This window comes from Bombyx mori, chromosome 22 (assembly GCF_030269925.1).
Source record: "Bombyx mori chromosome 22, ASM3026992v2".
Taxonomy (NCBI): domain Eukaryota; kingdom Metazoa; phylum Arthropoda; class Insecta; order Lepidoptera; family Bombycidae; genus Bombyx; species Bombyx mori.
This window is the reverse complement of record NC_085128.1, coordinates 10932002-10956998: the sequence shown is the minus strand read 5'-3', so window position 1 is coordinate 10956998 and position 24997 is coordinate 10932002. Positions and strand designations below refer to the sequence as shown.

The 24997-nt window shown below is 35.6% G+C and overlaps 4 protein-coding genes across 24 annotated transcripts in view; 2 read left to right on the top strand and 2 right to left on the bottom strand.

Annotated features, from left to right (window-relative positions):
• The window catches only part of LOC101736848 (2-oxoglutarate dehydrogenase complex component E1), a 47401-nt gene extending 46440 nt beyond the window's left edge, over positions 1–961 (bottom strand). The window contains exon 1 of the mRNA XM_062674988.1: positions 941–961. The gene's annotated coding sequence lies outside the window, so the exon portion shown is untranslated. The remainder of the gene's footprint in view (positions 1–940) is intronic.
• LOC101741664 (calcium uptake protein 1 homolog, mitochondrial) lies at positions 343–14500 on the top strand. 4 transcript variants are annotated; one of them, XM_038018795.2, is made up of 10 exons: positions 343–700; positions 773–902; positions 1106–1265; positions 1988–2025; positions 3439–3553; positions 6357–6517; positions 7125–7260; positions 8408–8513; positions 9522–9739; positions 10692–14500. In XM_038018795.2, the coding sequence occupies exons 1-10, from the start codon at positions 477–479 to the stop codon at positions 10844–10846; spliced, it is 1443 nt and encodes a 480-aa protein (XP_037874723.1). In that variant the 5' UTR covers positions 343–476; the 3' UTR covers positions 10847–14500. The 4 variants fall into 4 exon arrangements, with proteins under 4 accessions (XP_037874723.1, XP_037874724.1, XP_062530981.1 ...); XM_038018796.2 differs by lacking the exon at positions 1106–1265 and adding an exon at positions 1374–1533 and having other exon boundaries at positions 358–700; XM_062674997.1 differs by lacking the exon at positions 1106–1265 and adding an exon at positions 1374–1533 and having other exon boundaries at positions 388–700; positions 802–902.
• On the bottom strand, positions 3616–23626 carry LOC101737058 (carbohydrate sulfotransferase 11). 2 transcript variants are annotated; one of them, XM_021348188.3, is made up of 5 exons: positions 23246–23626; positions 22557–22677; positions 4762–4952; positions 4408–4663; positions 3616–4325 (listed from the first exon to the last, which is right to left on the bottom strand). In XM_021348188.3, exons 3-5 carry the CDS (start codon positions 4855–4857, stop codon positions 3637–3639), a joined length of 1041 nt encoding a protein of 346 aa, XP_021203863.1. In that variant the 5' UTR covers positions 4858–4952; positions 22557–22677; positions 23246–23626; the 3' UTR covers positions 3616–3636. The 2 variants fall into 2 exon arrangements, with proteins under 2 accessions (XP_021203863.1, XP_004926431.1); XM_004926374.5 differs by lacking the exons at positions 22557–22677; positions 23246–23626 and having other exon boundaries at positions 4762–5397.
• Positions 14503–24997, top strand: part of LOC101737298 (PDZ and LIM domain protein 3) — a 32363-nt gene continuing 21868 nt past the window's right edge. For 9 of the 17 annotated variants that reach the window (XM_062675004.1, XM_021348186.2, XM_004926377.4 and 6 more), the window contains exon 1: positions 17574–18303. In XM_062675004.1, the coding sequence (XP_062530988.1) occupies positions 18190–18303 (114 nt within the window). In that variant the 5' untranslated portion in view covers positions 17574–18189. Of the gene's footprint in view, positions 16048–16265; positions 16371–17573; positions 18304–24997 lie in introns of those variants that run through there. The other 8 variants (XM_062675006.1, XM_062675003.1, XM_062675002.1 and 5 more) reach the window with 1 other exon arrangement.

Sequence of the window (24997 nt, the reverse complement as noted above, 5' to 3'; positions counted from 1 at the left end):
TTCTTCAGGTTTAAATGTATAGGTAATAACGGTGCTTTATTAACTGTTTAATATCTGTGAAAGTGCACAAATGTGGGAAAATGAAATAAACCCGCTGGACGTAACTTCTCGGGATCCTCCAAAAAGTCCACTGAAAAAATATCAGTAAATGACCACTATTTTACTGAGATTATATTTCATCCCATATCATATCATCTCATCTCATTTCATTTCATGGCATGTTTCATATTAATCAACTTCATTTTATTTCATAATATCATATTTCATAATATCATATTTCATAAAAAATATAAAAAAATAAAGATTAAGCTGTATGTTTATGATATCTTTGCCTTTCCATTTGGAAAATAAAACGACTACTACTACCAATACCCAACACCTGTCAACCTTGTTGTTTTTTCTAAATACCCTACCCACCTTAAAAATTATTTTTGATCTCCTTCCTAAATGTTCGATGGTTTAAAAATAGAACCGAGATGTTAACTTTAAGCACAAGTGTTGTTAAGATATCAGGACAATTGACAACATTAAGGAAAATTACAGTATTAGGAAGTAATAAAATTATTCCTAAAGCTTTTAATAATTCCACTAAACGCAACTTTAACTATCAAAATAATGTTGACTACAAAACGAGGAAGAATCCCTTTTGGCTCTATTCGCTGTTAACTGGAGCAACCGCTTATGTTACTTACAAATTCTGGTAAATATTTTCCCTAAAACACTACTACTACTGTTTTATGAAAAAAAAAAAAAAATGAGAAATATATTTTAGGATAAATTACAACGTAATTCCGTCAATAGTTGCTGCTGAAGAAATATCACAACAATCCAATTCTGATAGTGATGTTGAAACAAAGAAAAAAAGATACAGAAAGGAGAAAATTGGCTTTAGAGATCGTAAGGTAAAAATATTAAACTATTACCAAAGATAAAATAGTACCTTTAATCATGCTAAAATTGTATTCCTGTAAGACCATGCTATGTTAATCAGTGATTCTGTGATTCTTGTTTGAATTTTGAAATGATAAAATGAATTATAATTTTTGTCTTGCTTTTTGTTGCTTTTATTTATTTTATTGTTTTTCTTTATTTTAACATTTCTCAGATCATAGAGTATGAAAATCGAATGAGGTCTTATTCAACTCCTGATAAAATATTTAGATACTTTGCTACTGTAAAATTGACTCATGGGGATCATACAGAAATTCTCATGACACCTGATGATTTTTTACGAGCTATTACTCCTGGCATGAAGCAACCAGATGGTATTATATATTTTTTTTAGATTTTTATTTTTTATTTTATTGATTTGCTAAAAATAAAAAAGTGATGACATTAATTAAAAAAACTTCTCTGTGGACGCTGCTGGATAGATCATTGAATATGAGAATCGAATGCGTCAGTATTCAACACCAGACAAGGTATTTCGTTATTTTGCTACCCTACAAGCACAACACCATGATCAGCATGAAGTTTTCATGACCCCAGATGATTTCCTACGTTCCATGACTCCTGGTGTTAAACAACCTGATGGTAAACTGAAGCTTTAAAAATATCCTATAAATGGCTTTTGTTTTTAAACGAAAGTGATAGGAGTAAGAATGAAGAAAGAGCTTTTGAAATTAAGATCTTACTATTTTCATTTTTAAGAATAGTAAAATCACTTGCTTTGAATTGCATATTAATTTGAACACATATTCTTTATAAAATAAAAATTGAAATTTGAAATATTGGCATAACTCCTGTAAGTATTCTGAGCACCCACAGATAGGTACCATCATCCTGCCTATTTCTGTCACATAAAATTTATACACTGTGGTAACCTCGTACAATTAATGCAATTGAAAATATGACCTTGTGTCTCAACATTGTAATATTCACACTGTGGTCTCTGTAGGCTTAACAACTTAACAACAAGAAGGCTGTCAGCCTAACTCCACATCTATGATAGTAAAAAGTACATTAATCTGAAAATTTTATTAAACAGGTTTGGGCTTAGATCAGTACCGTAGATATGACCCAAAGGTGAGCAATTTTATATTCACTTTCAGCTTTCTTTAAACTAACATATTTTAACATTTGCAACTAAACAAGTTACAGGAAATAAGTTCAGAGAGAGGATCTTAGTAATACAAGTATGCAATAATGCCATCCGCAAATTAATACCACATCTACCTTATCATACATTCGTATAAGTTATTTTTATAATAACTTAGAGAGTTCGGTTACTCTAAAAAGAAGAATTCAAAACCAGTAATTGCTATATCAAGTCCTTATACAATATGTCGCAAGCTCACACAACTAGGGTACCAGGATCCTGTCTGTGATAAACAATCAAATGTTTCATATTGAATGGTAGAAAGCTGTTGTAACAATGCAGTTGAAACTTTGAGATTATATTAAAGTGGGCAGGGATATTCACAAAATTGAGTTCTTTAAATCTGGTAACCACTTCAGCTCAGGCATAAAATCTTTACGATAATGAAAAGTGAAGATCTCATACATCAAATATACTTAACTCTTTTAGGTAAAAACAATAATATGTAATGTCATTATGTAGTGTGTAGTTGGTTTCTGATAATAAAAGTGGTAAGCGATCATCACATTGGCATGGGCCTTAGCACTGTACCACTGGGTTCTGTAACAGTATTTTTTTTAAAGATGTTTTGTACTCGTGGTTGAGTTTACTTGTTGCTGTGTCATATGTGTGTTACCAGTACCTACAAGACAAGAGAAAATCGCAGCTCGGTCATTAAAATATGTATTACACTTAATGAATGTAAGGCACATAATACTATCCTTATTTGATGAATTGCATTTACTCTCTTTACACAACATGACTTAATAATTTTGTTAAATTAACACTTGCACTGTGAGCACCATCTTTTTCGCCACTCACAACCCTTTCTTGTCTTTTCAGAATGTCGATGAGGTACTGTCTATCTCCTTTCCTTGTTTCTGTACTGCTCTTCAAACTGTAAATTTTCTATTAGTGCATCATATTATGTTGATGAGTTATCTACCAGTTGGCCATAGTTTTTCCATAAATACCTAGTTTAGTTCACAATGCTATAGTTTTCAAAACCATCCACTTCAATAATATCTTTAGTCATAAGTGTATTATCTATGTCTTTAGTAGTTTCTTTTAATATATACTGCTGTGCTGGCTCACAATAAACAAAATGTAGTACAAAACGCTTTTCATAGGAATATCTTGTGAAATTTGCAATTAGCGAAAGCTTGACCACTTTTAAACAGTAGTATTATTAACACCAAATTGTTATTCTGATTTCTTTAGGTGACACAAAACATTAGACCATTATCATCATATACTTATTATAACTTAGTCAAATATCTTGCTGTAATTAGTTTCGAAATACCGCTTTGATTCATAAAAACCAGATATTATTTTTTTAATTTAAAAATTTCTCTTGACAGAGCATCACTCAACGTTTGAATCTCGACTTGGATGAAGATTCAATATTCTACAAACTTGGATCATCGGGCCTCATTACTTTCAGTGACTACATCTTTTTGCTTACCGTGCTATCAAGTAAGTATGAAACTTACTAAATAATCGTGTAATAAATTAATATAAATAACATAATACCTATATTTAGTTTTAAACATCAATATTTATTTTCTAACGAAACTTTGATACACATTTGGATCATATCCAAACATTTCGAAATCTATACCGTAAATATTCAAGAGATCTTTAAGCAAATTTTCATTTAGTTGACTAAAGTAATATTTCAATATAGATGTCGTGTTCTTTCCGTCTCTTGATTTGTTCATTACTGTACGAAGTCTCGTCCGCTTATCCCCTGTGGTTCGACCTAACAAATGTCCGAGACCTAGTTGTTGTATCACATACGCAGAGTCCCTTTTAAGAGTTTCCACTTTACCGATTACTGTAAAATTAACTGCGCACGGAGAGCAAAACTGATAATACGGCGCCCAGTGCTCATCAAAAGTAAATTTTTCATCTTTTTCCTTATGTTTATGTATCAAATAAGCTACGAATTCGTAAAACGTAGGTCCGAAACTTTTTATTGGTCCAAGGATTTTTGTTGCATCTTCCCTGTGCCTGGCCACGATGGCCCTCGCTAGTTTTCTGTAATATGGCGGAGTTATGTTCTCTAATTTATCCCGATACGCTGACAGGAGACGAACGAATGGCTCGCGAACTATCATTAAAGAAATTACGCCGGGCGTGTTTATAGAGTCCTTCAATTCTTCGGCATTTGGACGTGGAAACTTTTTTCTTGCCAGCATCAGAGGCGTTTGCCTTGTTCTTCCCAAAAATTTCCTATCGTAACCGCCTGCAACGAACAAAAATAATGTAAATTCAGGTAGCAAAATTTTAACTATAAATATTCTATAAATATGTAATCAAAGTACTACCTAGAATGTTGAATTTGTATAACCAAGAGGAACTGGCAGCTTTAAAAACATTACACCACACGAGATTATGCAGGTGATCTACAAAGAATTCCTTGTTATTTATTGTATCTGAAGGCAGGTGTCGCTTACGACAAACATTCTGTACTCTAATTACGCGTTGCTCTAGTTCTTGGACCGTTATGTTGTCTGGCTCCAACCATTGGTTCTGATTCGAATCCGTCTCAGGCTCGTCATCGCCTATAACTGGACCCTGAAACTGCATTTAAAAGTTCATTACATCTCTAAAATTTAATTCCACGAATCAAAATTTTTTTTTTTTAAATCAAGGCTATAAGCCGAAGATGAAATTGTTACCATCCATTTGGTGTAATTATCAGGTGGTATCGCCCAATCCTTCACCGGTGCAGTTGTGGTGTTGCTCTTGAAAATTGTCATTTTCATGACTATCATGTACAATGTGGCCCAAAATATGAAGGTAGCTGTTTTCGCGCCACAACGTAAACAATGATAGGCTTTCGTTTTTATCCTCGCCCGCAACCGTTTCACTGAGATCAACATTTTGGCGCGTCATAATCCGGGAAAAAGAAAAAATATCGCTTGTTTATTTTGAATTCTGGAGAGTTTTAGACTAGTTATTGTTCGTACATGTTATTTGGTATTCGGCTATTCCTACGCAAATACATGGGAGATGTCTACGCAGCTTCCAAAGGGGGTGGGGGCGAGTTCGCTACCGAGCATGAGCGGATCTAATGATTTTCCACCCTCCTCGCTTGAGATTCGTCTCACCACTATTGGTGAGATACTCAGTTATTATCGTTGGTCTAAAAATAGGTAGCTTGTAGGCGAAGCGAATGAAACTAGACAAACCAAATAAACTCACAAAATCAGACATTAAATCTATTTGTATTATTTTACTAATTTGAAAAGAGTATTTTTTTCTAGAATACATAAACTGCACGTTGCATGTTCACGTGACATTGTAATATTGTGATAATGTTTTTAAGGTAAATAGCCTTTAAACCCGGAGTTTTAAGCTGTAATTTGGTAGGTTTATAGGCACATAACACCTTCATTCAATGTAAAAACTCAAAAATCTTAAAAATCGTACTTAACGCTTTCACCACTCATGTCCTCAATTCATAAAATTAATAATAATTGAAATGTACTAAAATTCAGTTCTCGCAAGTCGTGGACGTAGTTCAAACTACTACATTTACGGTTTGATCTCGAATGTTCTTTAACGTTCTAGTTCTATAAGTTATAAATCTCGAGAGCTGTAAAGTTTTCAAAACGTCGAAAATAATATAAATATTAATCGCGAGAATAAAACGAAATATCACACTGTAAAAGTAATTTTAATTAAATATGTTTGGATGACGATGTCGGACTCGATGATGCAATAATTAGCGCTTCTGACTGTTGCACCGAGAGTCGTTGGTTCGATTCCCACAAATTTATTTGCTCTCTATCTAGGTATTTATTCTCTATCTATGTATATATTTAAACATATTTAAGTATATTTGGGAATCATAAATAGGTGCCGGATGACAGTGTGTGATTTGTTCCCAGTTATTATTAATATTATTATATATGTACATCTTAAATGTATTTTGACAGCAAATAAAATTGCAATACTCAGTATTAAAACTGCTACCGGTGGTAGGACCTCTTGTGAGTCCGCGCGAGTAGGTACCACCGCCCGGCCTATTTCTGCCGTGAAGCGCTAATGCGTTTCGGTTTGAAGGGTGGGGCAGCCGTTGTAACTATACTTGAGACCTTAGAACTTATATCTCAAAGTGGGTGGCGCATTTACGTTGTAGATGTCTATGGGCTCCAGTAACCACTTCACACCAGGTGGCCTGTGAGCTCGTCCACCCATCTAAGCAACAAAAAAAAAACAATTCCCACATTCGTTTATGCCCAACGCCAATAAAAATATAATTTTCAAGCATCACGTCGCCATTTCGAGATCGCCTTTCGAATGTTCGACCTGAATGGGGACGGAGATGTGGACTGCGAGGAGTTCGAGAAGGTGGCCGCACTGATCCGACAGCAGAGTAGCATCGGTTCCAGGCACAGAGACCACGCTAATACCGGAAACACTTTTAAGGTTAGTATTTCTGCTATGCACAGTCTCTACCGTTGCTGATGTGTATTACTACAATTTATTATGTTTAAGGTAACCTTTTTTTTTTTATTTAATGACCTGTTAACAAGATCTTTAAGCCAAGTCTTATATATTTCTTCTTGAATTCTGTTGTAATATGAAAAATGGAAAGAAATGTAATGAAATATAATCTCAGTATAATGTTGGTTTTTACTGAAAACTTAACCAAGTCTTATGTTTTCTTCTTAAATTCTTTTGTAGTATGAAAAATGGAAAGAAGCGAAATGAGATAAACTATAATCTCAGTTAAATGTTGGTTTTTACTGAAACCTTTTCAGTTACTTTTTGAGAGAACCTGAAAAACTGCGTCCGGCGGCTTTGTTTCTTTTTCCCAGTGTTTCCTATGTTGACATGCCGAACTCATTTGCAAAAGGCCGCACACTCAAAACTCACTTTAGACGTATCACCACATTATACTCAATTTATGCCGTTGACAATTTAAACTACGATTATATTTGCCCTAAAATATTCCTCCACCTCAGTCTGGCTTAATTAAATATTAAAAACATATGTATCACAAGTTCACAATATATAAATGATTTCATTCCAGGGCATAAACTCGGCTCTGACAACTTATTTCTTCGGTTCTAAACTCGACGAAAAATTGACTATAGAAAAGTTCCTGGACTTCCAGCATCAACTGCAAAAAGAGATATTGTCTCTTGAATTCCAGAGGAAACAACCCGGTACGCGCACTATGTCTATATAATATGTGTATATTATTTGTTTGTTTGAAATGCTTTTTGAAACTCGTTGGAAGGACGAAGGGTTTGAAGTCGTCGTGACCTGAAGGATAAGACGTCCGGCACATTCGTGTTGAGCGATGCACCGGTGTTCGAATCCTGCAGGCGGGTACCAATTTTTCTAATGAAATATGTACTTAACAAATGTTCACGATTGATTTCCACGGTGAAGGAATAACATCGTGTAATAAAAATCAAACCCGCAAAATTATAATTTGCGTAATTACTGGTGGTAGAACCTCTTGTGAGTCCGCACGGGTAGGTACCACCGCCCCGCCTATGTCTGCCGTGAAGCAGTAATTGTGAAGCGTGAAGCGTGAAGCGTTTCGGTTTGAAGGGTGGGGCAACCGTTGTGACAATACTGAGACCTTAGAACTATATCTCAAGGTGTGTGGCGCATTTACGTTGTACATGTCTATGGGCTCCAGTAACCACTTAACACCGGGTGGGCTGTGAGCTCGTCCACACAACTAAGCAAAAAATGTTTTAAAACTTTAGTTTTCGTGATGACAGTCGACTAAGGTGTCGTTCTTCGACATTAGAATATTGTGCTAACTACCGTCCATTTTTTGTTTTTATTTTATTATACTATATTTATTATTCTATACTTTTATCTATACTTCTATACTAATATTATAAAGAGGAAAGATTTGTTTGTTTGTTTGTATTGAATAGGCTCCGGAACTACTGAACCGATTTGAAAAATTCTTTCACTCTTTGGAAGCTACATTTGTCCTTGAGTGATATAGGGTATAATCTTTTTTGAAAAAAAAATTGAGATCCTTGAACTTTAATAATGTAACCCAAGTTGTAAAAAAATACCTAAAATATTCATTACATCGCGTGCGCTGCGAAAACTATTGATGATCGAATAAAAAAAATGTACTACGACTTTGTAGAACACAGTTCTGCCGCAATAAGTATTCTTTTATGTTAAAAAATAAAACAACGTTAAATATCGTTGAAATTTTTGTTAAAGATCCGAGCGGAGCCGGAGCGGTCCGCTAGTTATAAAATATTTTAAAAACACCAAAAATATATATTATTATTCAATTTTAAAATGGCATCAAGTTAGTTCCAATGATTTCAGATGAAGTTGGTCACATCACCGAAGCGGATTTCGCAGAGCTGCTACTGGCGTATGCCGGGTACCCTGCTAAGAAGAAGGCTAGAATGTTGAAACGCGTTAAAAAAACGTAAGTGAAAATACAATTCAAGACTTTGCCAATCTAGAATTATTATGATAATAAATGATAAGAATTATTTTCGCCTAATTCATTCAACTTTGTTAACATGTTGTTTCCTACTTGAACGAAGGTTTTTTTGTTATTGCTTAGATGTGTTGACGAGTTGACGGGCTCTATGGTGTTTAGTGGTTGTCGGAGCCTAAAGACATCTACAACGTAAATGCCGCCACCCACCTTGAGATATGAGTTCTAAGGTCTCAGTACAGTACAACGGCTGCCACCCACCCTTCAAACCGAAACACATTACTGCTTCACGGCAGAAATAGGTAGGGTGGTGGTACCTATCCGTGCGAACTCACGAGAGGTCCTACCACCAGTAATTACAGTAGATTGGGGGGAATAGAGACTAGAGTTAGAATAGTAACAAATCTGGTATGTCACAATACTTTTGTTGAGTTGTTAGATTTAACTTGGTTGAACTGAAAATGACTTTTATTTAGTGTTAAAGAATATTAAATTGTTTAATTTAGTCATCAAAGGTTTGTAACTCATTAAAGATATAAAAAAGTTAATTACCTAAAGTTAGGTACCTACCTAACAACTAAATCGTGCCAGCCCTATCGAAATACTCTATTATCCCCATACGTCACCTGATTCACCCCAAAGCCAAGGTGAATCGGGTCAAGCTAGTTTTCTCAGTTTTTGGGTATATTTCATAATGAACTATTTATCGTATATAAAAATTTAAACCTACAAAACCATTTTAATCTCAATTTTATTAGTATTACCCATAAGAAAAACCATTGAAAATTTGTCTTGGATTTGGAAAGGGTTCCGATAACCCCCCCCCCATCTACGGTACGTAAATTATAACTTTTATTCTCTCAACGAAAAATTTATACCTGACTGCGGAATTCTACCGACACAGTCCCATCACTTGATGCAAAAGCACCGGGCGTCTTATCCTAAAAATATTTTGAGGTAATAAACGGCGACTTATCACATTGACTATTTCAGCTTCCGCGACCACGGCGTGGGCATCACGAAAGACGACTACCTCAAGTTCTTCCACTTCCTGAACAACATTAACGACGTAGACACGGCACTGACGTTCTACCACATCGCGGGCGCGTCCATCGACCAGCCCACGCTGCGGCACGTGGCGCGGACGGTCGCGCACGTCGACCTCGACCCGCACGTCATCAATGTCGTCTTCACTATTTTCGATGAGAATAGTAAGTTTTTTTTTTGTTTTGTGTTCTGGCAACCCCCGGGCTTTGGTGTTGTTCTATTTTTCGTAGGTATCGTTCGTTTATTTGTTTCTTCTATATATTTTTCGTACATTTGCTGATAGTCTTGAGAGGCTATATCAGCCTTACCCTAGCATGTAGGTGAGATCTCAGGGCTCAAACCAGAGGTGTTGCTAACACTGGCCCTAGCCAGAGCAGTGCTTCGCCGAATCTACTACCGGATCGGAAACGCGACCCACTGAGAAGATCCGGCGAGAAACTCAGTGGGCTGTGTCTGTGGGTTAATTTACTCGCCAAACCCTTCGTTGCAAGCGACGGGTTTGTCGAGGGTGGTGATCGGTGCTTGTGGTACCTAAAACTACCGTTAATGGATCGGGAGGATCCTTTAATTACAAAGATAAATGTCGCGTGTTAAGCGAAATGTCACTTAAACTAAATAGCCTTTCACGCCTCGATATATTTTTTTTATTGCTTAGATGAGTGGACGAGCTCACAGCCCACCTGGTGTTAAGTGATTACTGTAGCCCATAGACATCTAAAACGTAAATGCACCACCCACCTTGAGATATAAGTTCTGAGGTCTCAGTACAGTACAACGGCTGCCCCACCCTTCAAACCGAAACGCATTACTGCTTCACGGCAGAAATAGGCAGGGGGTGGTACCCACTCGCGCGGACTCACAAGAGGTTCTACCACCAGTAATTATGCAAATTATAATTTTGCGGGTTTGATTTTTATTACACGATGTTATTCCTTTACCGTGGAAGTCAGTCGTGAACATTTGCTGAGTACATATTTCATTATAAAAATTGGTACCCGCCTGGGATTCGAACACCGGTGCATCGCTCAACACGAATGCACCGGACGTCTTATCGCTTAGGCCACGACGGCTTCCATACCGACTTTAATACCAAACTAATGAATACTACCATCCCAGTGGACGGACAACTGAGCAACCGAGAATTTGTGGCAGTGATGAAGAACAGGCTGCTCCGAGGTCTGGAGAAACCGAAGGACACAGGTTTCGTAAAACTAATGTACTCGCTTATAAAATGCGCCAGAGATACGAAACCGGCAATCTTAGATTTTTAAACCGACGAAACGAAATTACGTAAAGAAACAAAAACCGTTAATTTTACATTATAAATGAAGGATGAAAAGGGATTATGATACAATTTGTTAATTTTGAGAAAACGGGCAACAAACTTTTGTTACTTGTATTTTTTCTTCGTACATAACTCCTTCATCACATACAATTTCTAAAAATAGCCTTTAAACTCGTCGTCTGAAGGTCTAATATGGTTTATAGGCACATAACACCTTCATTCAATGTAAAAACTCAAAAATCCACCCATGTCTTCAAATGTTTGTAATCTTCTTAAATTAATCCAAAGATGGTCGATCCAAAAATGTTCTTTTTTTATATAACATTTTTTTTTTCTTTCTATTTTGCTTCGAGTTTGCTGACTATAGTGTCACAGACTATAGAGACACAATACTGTCGCAAGTGACGTAAAAGAAAATGCTGTTTTTTCAGAAAGTTTTATTAAGAAAGTAACGGTAGGTAAGTAAAGAGCTATTGACAGTGACAGTAAGATAAATGCAGAATTCCTTAAAGACAGTAGAGAGCATCCAGCCATGCTTCTCACACTCACGCGTATTTGCAGTTACATCATGTTATATTACGTACAATTTTTTTTTGTTTTTATCCGGAAATCCGTTAAATAAAAAAGACTGCATTTCTGAATGCAATATCATGTATAATAACTCTTACTGTTGTATACATTTACTAATACTGAATTGTTCTTATGTTGACTTTAAGGAAATAATGTCGACTTCCGTATTCGCGTTTATGTATTTTTTTACAACTTTTAAACTACTGAACTTATATAATACGACCTCTCCCAACAACACTATTCGAAGGTGTTTCAATATTTAAAAGTGTATAAAGGTATCTAGAAACAGTAAAATTGTCTAAGAAGTTCAACGTGAAACCGGACTAAGTCGCTAGTTAATATAAAATGGCTTCATTTGATTTGTCAAATTCGACCGTCAAAGGGAACATGGCACATACTGCCAAGTTTTTTTTTTTATAAAAGAGCATAGTAATTATTATTAGTTACACAAAAAAAAAACAATTAGGTTAAACTAAAATGATATGCATAATAAAATACGGAATAAAATTGAATAACAATAAAGCGGCGGAAATTCACCAAGAACTCGATGTACTTTAGAAGATCCTGAAAATCTACGTTTTTTTTTTCATTTTCCGACGCTGCACTATCACAGATATTAAATGGTTAATAACATACGGGGTTAAACCTCGAAAACTTCAAAATGAACATTATTAACATTATTTCTCGTCAGAAAATATGTCGTTGTCAGAGTCATTGACCCGTAATTCAGTAATGTCAATGCATTGCCATATGCTTCATGAACATTAGTACGTTGGCTCCGTCTTACTTCTCATGCATGATTCTGCTTGGACCATGAGTGCGATGACGGCAAACTCGAAGCAAAGCAGCAATGCAATTCGAACAACACCGCTTTTACATCAGAGGCTATGTAATTTTCAATACAATGCGTGAAATATTTAACACAAATTTTCATAGGCTTTAATAATGAGTTTATTGTATTTATTAGCTCAAAAATGCTCTAGGTCTAACTATTCACACTACGACTATTCTTATACTGAAATAATAATACTCTATCTCAGATTTGTTTTGTGATTTGGTAAATGTTTCCGCGGATAGTAGGTAGTTAATGTTTCCATAAAAACTAAATAGTTTTTCTCCTCCTTCTTGCATAGTGTTCAGTGCTGAGGGTCCTAACCTTTACAGAGTACTTTTGTTTGAACTATGTACCTACATTCATTACTATTGTCTGCGCAGTGGATAGCGACCCTGCTATTAGAGTCCAATGTCTTCTTAATTTGATCGAAGCGGCGCATGGGACGACGCCCTCTTGGCATGTTTCCTTCCAATTTTTAAATTGCTCAAATGAATTTCCCAAAATCGATGTAGATTAGTTTCTCAGGCCCTCAGACATCATGCTGGCAATACCTTACCGCCTAACTGAGATGCTCTCTAAGTTAAATGCAATGCAAATAAAAGACAGTTACTGTCGATCGCTGCCCGTGATATAATTGAAATTGTAAAATAATAATCGTTAAGAAAATGACATCTTTAAGCTATAGATTAATTATCTTGAATATGTATCCAGATCCAATTGCTAATGATGTCGTTAATTTTATTAAGGTTTATATTACTAAATATGTCACACGGTTTTACTCATATATTGTTTTAAAATAACGAAAAACGTATTATTCTCGTGAACAGCCTTTACCATAATATTGTCGATTCGCTGCTGACAAAGGTCAGTCCAAAAAAATTGTGTTATTTGTACGCATTCATAGTATGGACCGCTTATTTTGAAAGTGGTGTAAGTCCATTTTCTTTTGTTTCGAGAAAATTAAAGGTTACTATATTTATTGATTTAAAAATACAGGCAAATCATATGAGGTCTGGCATTGTTTCTATTGTTTTATCAACATTTCATTTGTTTATATAAATTTATTTTTGGCTAATTAGACTACGATAACACATACTTACGTGCTGTAAATGAATTTACACCACTTTCAAAATTAGACAAGTGTAAAAATCGGTTAATTTCAATTTTGAAAAAACAAATATAATATACTTCATTTTAATATAATTTTGTTTACAAATACGCATAACAACACATAAAATTTTATTTTAGACGGCAATTACATTGTCATTACAAGATACTGATTACAAGAATTTACTTATTCTCTGCATGTGGTAGTGTTTCAAAATATGCATGATGCACTGGAGGTATATAGGGTAGTAGCTGCTTCATGTCTTTATATTTTTCATACGTAATAGGTCTGGCATTCTGGTACAAAGGCTCCAAGGCGATTTTTTCAAATTTTAACGGTCTTCCAGGACGTAGAGGTAATAAATTGATAAATTTAAATTCTGGGTCCGTCATCGTTGTTTTACAAAAAATGGTATATGGTGCAATTTTGAGGAACCTCAACCAACATATTTGCAACCAATTGACCTGTTCCCCATTAGTATTTTTATAACAAAAATAAATAACAAAACACTGATCGGCATCCATCTGCTATGCCACCTACCTCTGTCAATTGGACTTACACCACTTTCATAATCGATGATTATGCAATTTCATTTACTGACCGATTTTAAGTTGTACAAAACATGGGATTTTTGAGAAATTAAACACGGACTAGTTATATATAAAAAAAATTACATTAAATTAAGCATGAATTACGTGATAGCTCATTTTTCTTAAAAATGGACTTACACCACTCTCAAAATAAACGGTCCATATTATCTTGAATATGCTCATTGCCCTGTAAAACTCATAAAATCATATATTTAATTGTTTTTTGTGATGTTGTATTTGTTTTGGCAAAAAAATATGAAAACACATTAAACATTTTTCATCCTAAACTGCGTAAATTTAAACTTTTATAAACAATCATTTAAATTTTGATTAGTATTTTTTTATAGAAAAATAACCATAAAGCTTCATTTCAAAGACAAATTTCTTTTTGTAATAAATTTATGTCATAATTGTTTTTATATAGTATTAATTTGTAAATGTTTAAGAATATCAATATGCATTAAGCATTTTGAATGTGATCTAACTATTCTGGTCTTTAATGTAAATTTCAAATTATTAAATATTTTTTAATCATGATTGGTTGCGTTATTATTTTCTCTACACAGATACTGGGTATATTGAAAGAGTTCCTGATGACGAATACATGGTGAATGGAGATGACACGATGACATAGAAAAAAAAATCTAAATTCGTAAATGATTTTACATAATATCACGTAATGAAGCAATGAAAAATCAATTGACGCGCGGGGTCAACGTTCTATACGATACATGGGGCACGTCTGCCTACCTTCTCGCTACATTGCGTATTCACAAAGTATTTATGTGCATTTACTAAAATTACATGCTTTTATCACAATTTTATTACTGGTGGTAGGACCTCTTGTAAGTCCGCGCGGGTAGGTACCACCACCTTGCCTATTTCTGCCGTGAAGCAGTAATGCGTTTCGGTTTGAAGGGTGGGTCAGCCGTTGTAACTATACTGAGATCTTAGAACTTATATCTCAAGGTGGGTGGCGCATTTACGTTGTAGATGTCTATGGGCTCCAGTAACCACTTTACACCAGGTGGACAGCGAGCTCGTCCACCCATCTAAGCAAAAAAAAAATCTATAATCGCATCTAAAGTTTTCTTTATCTTCCATTTTTTCCCCGTTAAATATGAGCAGTAGTTCGTTTCCGAGTTCGTTGATCCGTTAACAGGTCGTATTCCATTTCGAGAAAGCGGCACGACACGAAAGCCCTCTTGTCGTAGCTACCAGTATCTACATACCCGATCCTGCGGACCGAATGGTAAACAGTCAAAGTCGCCCTGAACATGTCATTTCGGATCCTCCCGATCCACTAACGGTGCTTTTAGGTACCTCAAGCACCGGTCATCGTTCTCGTCGAACCCGTCGCTTGCGACGAAGGGCTCGGCGAGCAAATTAACTCACACACACAACCCGCTGAGTCTCTCGCCGGATCTTCTCAGCTGGTCGCGTTTCTGATCCGGTGGTAGATTCTGCGAATCTAATATAAGCTTTCGGGGCTACTAGAATAGGTAGGAAAAAAATGTCGTATAGTCAGGGGTTTTAATTGATCTTCAATTGTTTTAGAAAGTCATTTATAATTTTTGGTTTTTCCACAACAAGGTTGGTGGTTAATAGTTTATTGAATGTCATGGTTATATTCTCGATACTAATAAAATAATTTCATAGTTTTTATTTAAGTTCTAAGTATCAACGAATTTACGAATCCATTCAGTTTATTTTGAAACTGATGTTTATCCAATCGTACAGATCTTTGAATAACCTTCAGTGGTTCGTTACCCCGAAGCATAACGTTCTGGAATAGCGAACCATCATTCCATGCACACAATGCGGAAAAAATACAGGGAGCAATGAACCCCACAGTACTCTGGGCTTCAGTACGAAGCACTGGTGATTCTCACATTAGCCCAGAAACAGCTCGGCAGCCACCGCCTTGTAAATCACTTGAAGACGACCCGTCGCACCGACGCCCGCTGCGATCTCACGCGAAAAATAGATAATTTCATGTAGCTGAGAATAATTCGAGATAATCGGAAACTGCGCCATAGTTTGTCGAGCGGCGGTCCGGCAGCCACGACGCTCTACGCCCTCTGGTGAGTACGAGACTTCACTGGCCCCCCACCTACTTCCTGTCGTCTACGTATATCTTTCATGGGACTGGAGATTTATTACGTATATGCGTTGCCAAAAAATAAATTTTATGAAGGCTCAAAATTAATGCTCCTACGGATTCTAGTCATTGAAATTGAAAGCATGCAGTTGTAACGAGCTTTTGGCATGATTAAAACAGTAAAGTGATTTCTTGTTTTAGAGTTAAAAGAAAACTATGCCAATGTATCAGAGACCACCGTTCTGGCGGGTGCCACACCAACGCGTGGACCCTGAAGACGAGCCCAGGAACTTTGGTCAACGAAAGGTAAGCATTTACCAAAAAATGTGAAAATTAAATAAAGAGACTAAAACATATAAAGAACTAGCGACCCGCCCTCACTTCGCTTCGGAAACTGTAATTTATTATTGATTTCTCCACTATTTAATGGATGTTATTATACATATAAACCTTCCTCTTCAATCACTCTATCTAGTAAAAAAACGCATCAAAATCCGTTGTGTAGTTTTAAAGATTCAGATTATTTATATAGGGATATAGGGACAGAGAAAGCGACTTTGTTTTATACTATGTAGTGATAGTGATAAATGAAAATACGAACCGAAGTTTTACTAAACATGTTTTTGTTTTATTAATCTTGCGTAATGAAATTTTTTTCGTGGTTGAATACTGATGGGGTGTTGACAGAAAATTGAAATTAATTGGTGTGCTTCTTTTGTTAGGTCTTTTGTTTATTCGAACTCGGACTTCGATGAAACATGGAACTTCTAGGAAAGTTATGTATAGTTAATAAGAATTTTATTGAAATTATATAATTTAAATCAAGCTACCACTAAAAGGTAACTTCAGTCTAAATCAATAAGAATTGCATAAGAAATAAAAACGTAGTACGTTCACCCAGTACTTAAAGTCTTTTCCTTTCGGACATCTAAGTACAAGTAGACATGAAAACTGCGACTTATATCAAAATATTTCATAAGAGTCTTAATCAGTCGCAATCTCTCCCAAAATATTTATTTCCCATGTATCTTTACCGTTTCACGATTTCGGTGATTTCAAATGTATCATTTTAGACCTGTGTTCATTTGGATACATAAAATAATGAGAACAAGCTACACGCTTTTAAACTACTTTCAGCCATTAAGCCTCATAAATAATGAAACTCGTCTTTTTATTTATTTATTGCTTAGATGGGTGGACGAGCTCACAGCCCACCTGGTGTTAAGTGGTTACTGGAGCCCATAGACATTCACAACGTAAATGCGCCACCCACCTTGAGATATAAGTTCTCCACCCTTCAAACCGAAACGCATTACTGCTTCACGGCAGAAAATAGGCAGGGTGGTGGTCCCCCCCCGCGTGGACTCACAAGAGGTCCTACCACCAGTAATTACACAAATTATAATTTTGCGGGTGCCAATTGGAAAATTCTCACCAAAAGAGAGCTCCATTTCAAATTATCGATAACGAACAAAATGCAAATGGGGAAGTTGGCAAACATCAACATGATTTCAGTCTAAATTTAACAATTAAACGCTGGACTACGCCAATGGTAGCGTAGTGCACGCGAGTATATAAATGAGCAATATTGTTTTCTTAAACTTTCACACGATCGGTTGCCTTCACACAGCTTGTTATTCCCACTAAATAATAATTCGTATAGTTGATCAAAGACCATGAAACCCAATAAGCTTAACAACATTTTTGAATTTTTAATATACATATATTATAAACTATAAAGTTTCTGCTAACCCATTTATCAAGCGTAGTTAATGTAATCACAATAATTTTAACATGTTTATTTACGCCATCAATTCTTCGACCTTATCCCATTTATATTTTGAAGTGTAATTTTTATGTAGGTCAAAGTAATGTGGTTTATAAATTGGAGTAAATAAACAGCGAGGCATATCTCGGAGGCAGCCTGATGGGCGGTCATCAATATCGAATCGTTTCCGTAAATCGAACTGGGTCGATTGCGAAGGCAGGGTTACATGAAGCTAAGGCGGGCGGGGAGGATGCGTGTTTGCGGCGTGGGCTAATTTAGCTCGCAGAACGTCGTGTCTTGCCGCCGCGGTCGTACTATCCGCGCAACAGTGCGTTCGCGCAAGTGCATCCGAACGCAATGGGCCGATTGCATACGTTCGTAGTGACCCTGCGGAGGGATTCTCGCGAGATCAACTGGGGACTACGGCTTGTGGGCGGCGCAGACCTCGCCACTCCACTCATTGTCACAAGGGTAAACCTCCCGTTTATCAGCTCGGTTAGCTAAGGCGCTCGCTACGTCAACAAATGAACGCCGGTGTAAACAAACCGGCGCTGGAGTCAATATTTACTATTAACCCAACGCTTCGTTCCTGTGAATTTGTGGATATCTATCTATAGAATATGTATTTCGATTTGATGTTTAGGGACCGACGGTGCCGATTTCACTACAAACGAATATAATTATAATTCCGTCGTGACATGACATGACATCTGTTCTTAAAGAATTTAAGAATTTTTATCTCCTCATAAAGTTTCGGTTATTTTCGTTTTTTTTTAATTTTCGCTGCTGTTAAAAATCCGAGCCACAGCACGATTCTCAAATGATTATGTAGAACATCAAATAATCTAGAACGTTGACGTTGTCTCTTTATAACCGATGTATTCTGGGATATGTATCGGTCGCTCTAGTTCGACAGCTGCCGGTGAAGTCGTCGCTTGGCCTCATTGTCGTAATCCTACGAAGTTCTGGAGCTGTTTTCTTTTAAAACTATTAATTATTCAACTTCCGGCCATCCTTATTCAAATGAAGCCGTAACGGATTCAATTAGTGATTTTTTTACTAAATGATCTTGTAAAATTACAGCATCATATCGTATGTAACTGATAAAATATATTGAATTCCTTGGTTAATGAATACTGTATCCCTAAATCACTCAATATGTAACAATTTACTATATTTTTATTTGATATTTTATATGGCAAATAGTAAATAATTAAAATGAACCAAATCAGTGTGTACAAGCAGATACTGGCCAGACAAACAAAAGCTGCAAACGAGCAGATGAACTGATAATAAACGAACTTTACTTTTACTAATTAGAAAGAAATAACTATAGAATTTTATTCTCATTTTGAACTCTGTACCCATTATGACCAAATTTAAAAAATACTCCGTTCAAAATGGATAAACGCTGAGACAGAAACCAGAGGAATACTTACATTATTAAACAGATGAAATAACTAAATGTAATTTGGAGTGTAGGTACAAATAAAATGTATAGGACTAAGTATGCCATAAGTAAGGATGTATGTATGCCATAGGACTAAGTATGCCATAGGTATAAAACATAGAACTACGATCAGTTACCACGATGATAGATCTAACTTTAAAATTTCATCGCTGAAGTATAAATGATTTAATTGCAGTAACATGCACCCGATGATTTACTTGCAATGTAGCGTAAGTGATACTAAACCTAGACTGAACGAGTACTATTCCTAATGAAAATTATTTAAATTTTATATTCATAAGACTTCGACAATCGTCTTTTAAAGGCCTTTTAAAGATTTGACTCCATACAGAAGAGGGTCGTTCGGATTGTCGATAATCCCGTTCTCACGGATCGTTTGGAACCTCTGGGTCTGCGGAGGGACTTCGCTTCTCTCTGTATTTTGTACCGTATGTTCCATGGTGAGTGCTCTGAGGTATTGTTTGAGATAATTCCATCATCTCGTTTTTACTATCGCACCGGAGTACAGTTCATCCATACTACCTGGAGCCTGTGCGTTCATCCACATTGCGTTTCCACAGATCTTTTTGCCACATACCATCCGGCTTTGGAATGAGCTCCCGTCCACGGTGTTTCCCGAGCGCTATGACTTGTCCTTCCTCAAACGAGGCTTGTGGAGAGTACTCAACGGTAGGCAGCGGCTTTACTCTGCCCCTGGCATTGCTGAAGTCCATGGGCGACGGTAACCACTCAGCATCAGGTGGGCCGTGTGCTCGTCTGCCTACAAGGGTAACAAAAAAAAAAGAATCTATACTAATATTATAATAAAGAGGAAAGATTTGTTTGTTTGTTTGTTTCGAATAGGCTCCGAAACTACTGGACCGATTTGAAAAATTCTTTTTCCATTAGAAGCCGACATTGTCCCTGATGAACATAGGCTACTTTTTTTAATTTTTATTTTATTTTTTATTTTTTGGTTTCATGTGTGTTTTAATGTTTCCGAAGCGAAGCGAGGGCGGGTCGCTAGTGTAAAATATAAAGCTTATCTAACAAATAAGGCCGGAAGAGTACAACTGATTTTCTCGTATAAATGAAATGATAAATGAGTTTACATTTCTCGTGACATTTTACAATATGTAACGAGATGTGCAAATAACATGTAGTGAAAGAAATTTTCATGAGTTAACGTGACTCACTTACAAAGTATCGACTAGCAGCGTAGGCGATAATTTTATTTATAACAAATCCCGACCGTCTTAAATTATTATGTAATTATTATTATTGTCTGTGGTAATCTCTGGTATTTGCCAGCAGAAACGGTTTCTGATGACTCAAAACCATCTCAATATGATTGCGAAAATTTGGACCTACACATTTGAAAAGAAAATGATACACTTTTCTAACGATGATATCGAATATCTAATAAATTTACATGTGTCGGGTTTAGTCGAACAACTTTTAAGTTTATAGCAACTTTAATCAATTGAACCGGCTTCCAATCCTTCAGCGATAAATAAATTTCACCAACAAAACTGGAAAAGTCGAAGACTTTTGTTAAAAGCGACTCTGCCCATTTAAAAGTGTGATTTGGACAGCTATCTGGAAAGTATTGTAAATTAGTAGATATATTTTTCTCGACAAGACCTTTACTTAGGTAATTGAGAACAAAGTATGTAAAAAAAGAGAATCTTAACTCTGATTACGTCATAAATACCAACCCAAATAAAATTTATGATTAGTTTTGTGGTAAATGTATGTATCTATTTACGAAAATAAATATTCTTTAGATGTTCTGTGACGTATAACATCTGTTTTCTTTTAAGATTTGCACTTAGCAGATATCTTTCGACTAACCTTGGCTGCCATAAATCAGTCAATCTAGTCTGCAGCCTTGAGTCCATTTTCTTTTATATTCCCATTAAAATTATTTCATTGCTTCCTCTCCGTCGGTGGCGATGAGTCAACCGATCAATCAGTTAAATAAAAAAGTAAATTATCGAAATCATGAAAATAAGATATGCGTGTATTATTTGTGTGAAACATATTTATGACTCGTCGACAATTTTTTTGCGTAATTAGTAAATTTCGTAACCAACATTTTTGGCAACTTCTCAAAGGCCGGTGCAGATTTCGGTTTCATCCGCTAAGACTTCGAAGATAATATCATTAACATTGTAAGCTCATCTCATCGAGCTCATCTGTAAAGAATGTTTGTATGGTTCATTGCTTGTCGTTTAACTGCTCGCGCTACCCGATTCACTTGAAACTTTGTAGTTTTTGTCATAGAGCCAACAATATAAGACAGGTAGTGAGGAAGTAGTGGCCGTTTTAACATGGTTTTAACAAATGACAGATTTTCATTAAGCGATAATTACGGCAGCATTTTACCATCAAGATTCTGGGTCAGGTTGTAAAAATACTTTCAAAGCTATAAAATTATTGTACTGAGATGACATTGTGTACTTGACGCGTTTTCAAGTTGATGAAAGTTCGGTGAAAATTACGTTCAAAGATTCCTTTATATATAAACAAACATACATAAGTGCATACAGAACTAATAAAACCGTCTTAAAAATGAAAATAGTTTAATAAAAGACATAAAAATTAAGTAAGTTGTTAGTTTTTTTTTTTTTTTATATTATGACTCGCACGGTTTGTGCATTTGCCACTACTAGTGTGGAAAAGGTAGGGAAAAGTTGTTAGTTAATTATTGACGAATGTTATCAATTATTATTTTTTAACTTTTTTTATTGATTTTTTTTAAGGGGTTTTATGACCTGGTAACTAAGTCCTTTAAGTCATATCTTATTTTAATTTATATTCTTATTTTAATGAAAATTTATAGTATGTAGTGAAATAAAATGAAGATGATTAATTTGAGATCAACTGGGATGAAATTAAATAAAATGAGATGAGATGATATGAAATGAAATATAATCTCAGTAAAATGGTGGTCATTTACTGAGATTTTTTCAGTGGACTTTTTGGAGGATCCCGAGAAGCTACGTTCAGCGGCTTTGTTTCATTTTCCCACATTTGTGCACTTTCACAGATATTAAACAGTTAATAAACCACCGTTATTACACATTTAAAACTGAAGAAACATTAAATAGACAAAATAAAACAAATCACACAACTTCACTCCTCGCGTTCCCGCCAAAAAGTCCATTTTTATTTATTTATTGAAAGTCATTAAATTTATGTTAGAAAGCCAATTAATTTTTTTTTTCGTAAATAGGCAGACGAGGTCAAGGGCTAAATGCTGTTAAGTTACCGCTGCTCGTATGGTTGATCGAGACATTCACACGATTGAGATCTTCAGATTTCGGGTGCAAGGTTCAGTAGTAATGAGTAGCACACGGGGTAGTACAAAGTAGTAGTAGTACACGGGGAGTCTGAAATGCATTAATATTTGCAGCTAGTAGTCGTACCTGCGGTATGCTAATCTCTACAATCAAAATTTAAATCAGAAGCATTTCGGAGCCAGATAATTATGGACAGATTCTAAACAATAAAAAAAAATAAAAAAAAATCCCTATTACTATTGTGCCTTTTATCTGACCTATTCCCCAAGCACAAACCAAGCATAGATTATGCAAATGTCATAAATAATACATAATATTATAACCTCTACACAAAACCCCCAGTGTTTGTAAGGAGTACCTCTGAAGGAATACGTCTGAAAATATATGCACATTTATTTTATGTTTATAAAAGTAATAATTCCTTTCTAAAGTAATTTCTCAAATGTATCTGCTATTTAATAATATTGTACATTTTCAGTGTTTCTATTATTGAGATACTCGCATACTAAAACATAATAATATATTACTTCATCGTAGTTAACCTTACTGTCTCAAACACTGCTCTTGTCAGTCGATTTAACGTCATCATATTATATTGGTATTAAAGAACTTATCATAAATGGAAGTTAGTTTAACTTGCTGTATCCATAATACTTACATGTTTCGTGGAAGCGGCGAGGTTAGAAATAACAACGATAAATTACGAATAATAATTCTTGTTGCGTCAAACTGGACACAAACTGACGCAATGACTAAAGCGTCACCTGCGTATGAATGTAATGCGGATGAACGTGTGCCAAAATGTAGCATCTCAAATTTTTTTCAAAAAACCGTATCGCACGTCGAATTGACGTCGCTTTGTGTTTTTCTCTTTGAAACATGACGATGGATACGATTAAATATAGTCAGACGTCCTCGCCATTGACTCGTAAAGTGTGATGGATTTGCACGGGTCGAACCGATGTGTCGGCCTCCATCCGATCATCGGTTGTTTTTAATAAAAAAAAATGTCAGGTTGGCGCGGCGTCGCGGCGTTACGCATATAGCCTGGCCCCCGGCCAAACGGTGCATCTTCGTCCCGCGCACCTCTCAATCCCTCTTACAAGGTCGTCCCGATGGCTGGATGCATTGTCTACCAAATTGAATCTTTATTTAAAACCGCCTTAATGGTGAGCTTTTGCTAAACTCGTTGAGACACCTATGATATATCTGAGTAATACAATAATTAAAATTCATATAATAGATATACTTATTGGAATATAGCTTAGAATGACTTAGGTCTGATTTATACAAGCAGAATTTCTTGAAATTGAGCAGTTGAGAATACCAAGAAACAATATAATATTATGATCAGTAAGAACTTCGACATGCGCATAGAGTTTCGCCTTTTACTGTTTTCTTGATTACTATTAATTAATCCTAGTTTTTTTCAATCGTGAGAACAGTGTGTTCTGGCATAATAAAATACAAAATAAAAACTTTACTTACTACAAAAGATAAGCTATACATATTCGATATAGTAAAATACTTAGTAATTAATAACGTAAATTAAATATCAATACGTAACGTAGTTATTAGCGATGGTAGAACGTGTTGTGATACCTAATAGGTATTATATACCTAAATATGTACGGTATACCGCATATGACCAGTTTCAGCTGTGATGAAGTCAACATTAAAGCGTAAGAGACCCGGTGTACTAAAAGATTGAGTTTGACCTTAAATGACAAAGTGGGTAAAAAAAGCATTCAGACTGAGGCGCACATGAGCAACTTATTGGCAGATAGGCTTTCAACACCCTGCAGCTATGAATAAAACATTTATGAAAATTATGAAAATAAATAAAAACTTAATACTATCATTTAAAAATATAGTTTGTTACCCTTGCAGGTGACACTCAGAACTAGACTCCACGTCCAAACATCAGAATGTCACGGTCTGCTCAACCTCGGACTGCTGGCGTAACGTCTTGCTATTAAATAACACATAATTTTCAAATAGGCCACTCCCTTGCGTTTATATTTTAGAATTTGCCAGGTATAAATTCAGTGACATGTTGATTAATTTGTAGCAAACTAATTAAATAGAAACAGTCAATAAAAAATCACGACTCTTAGAATTTACTTCTTCAACGGGATTATCTGCTACACATTTGTTTGTGAAACAATAACACGTTTCGCATGCAACAAAAAAACATTTTTTTATAAATTTCTCTCCGCTATTTTTTGCGATACATACTTCCATAACGGTAATTGAAAATCCCTGTGATTTCAACCACCAAAAATCTTCTAGTCCTAGAATAATGAAAAATTTCATACGCATCTAAATGATTAATTTAAATTTACTGGTGATAAGGCATTTTGTAAACAAGTAAATTTCGGCGTCGTTATGGTGACGTTACTTCTAACGT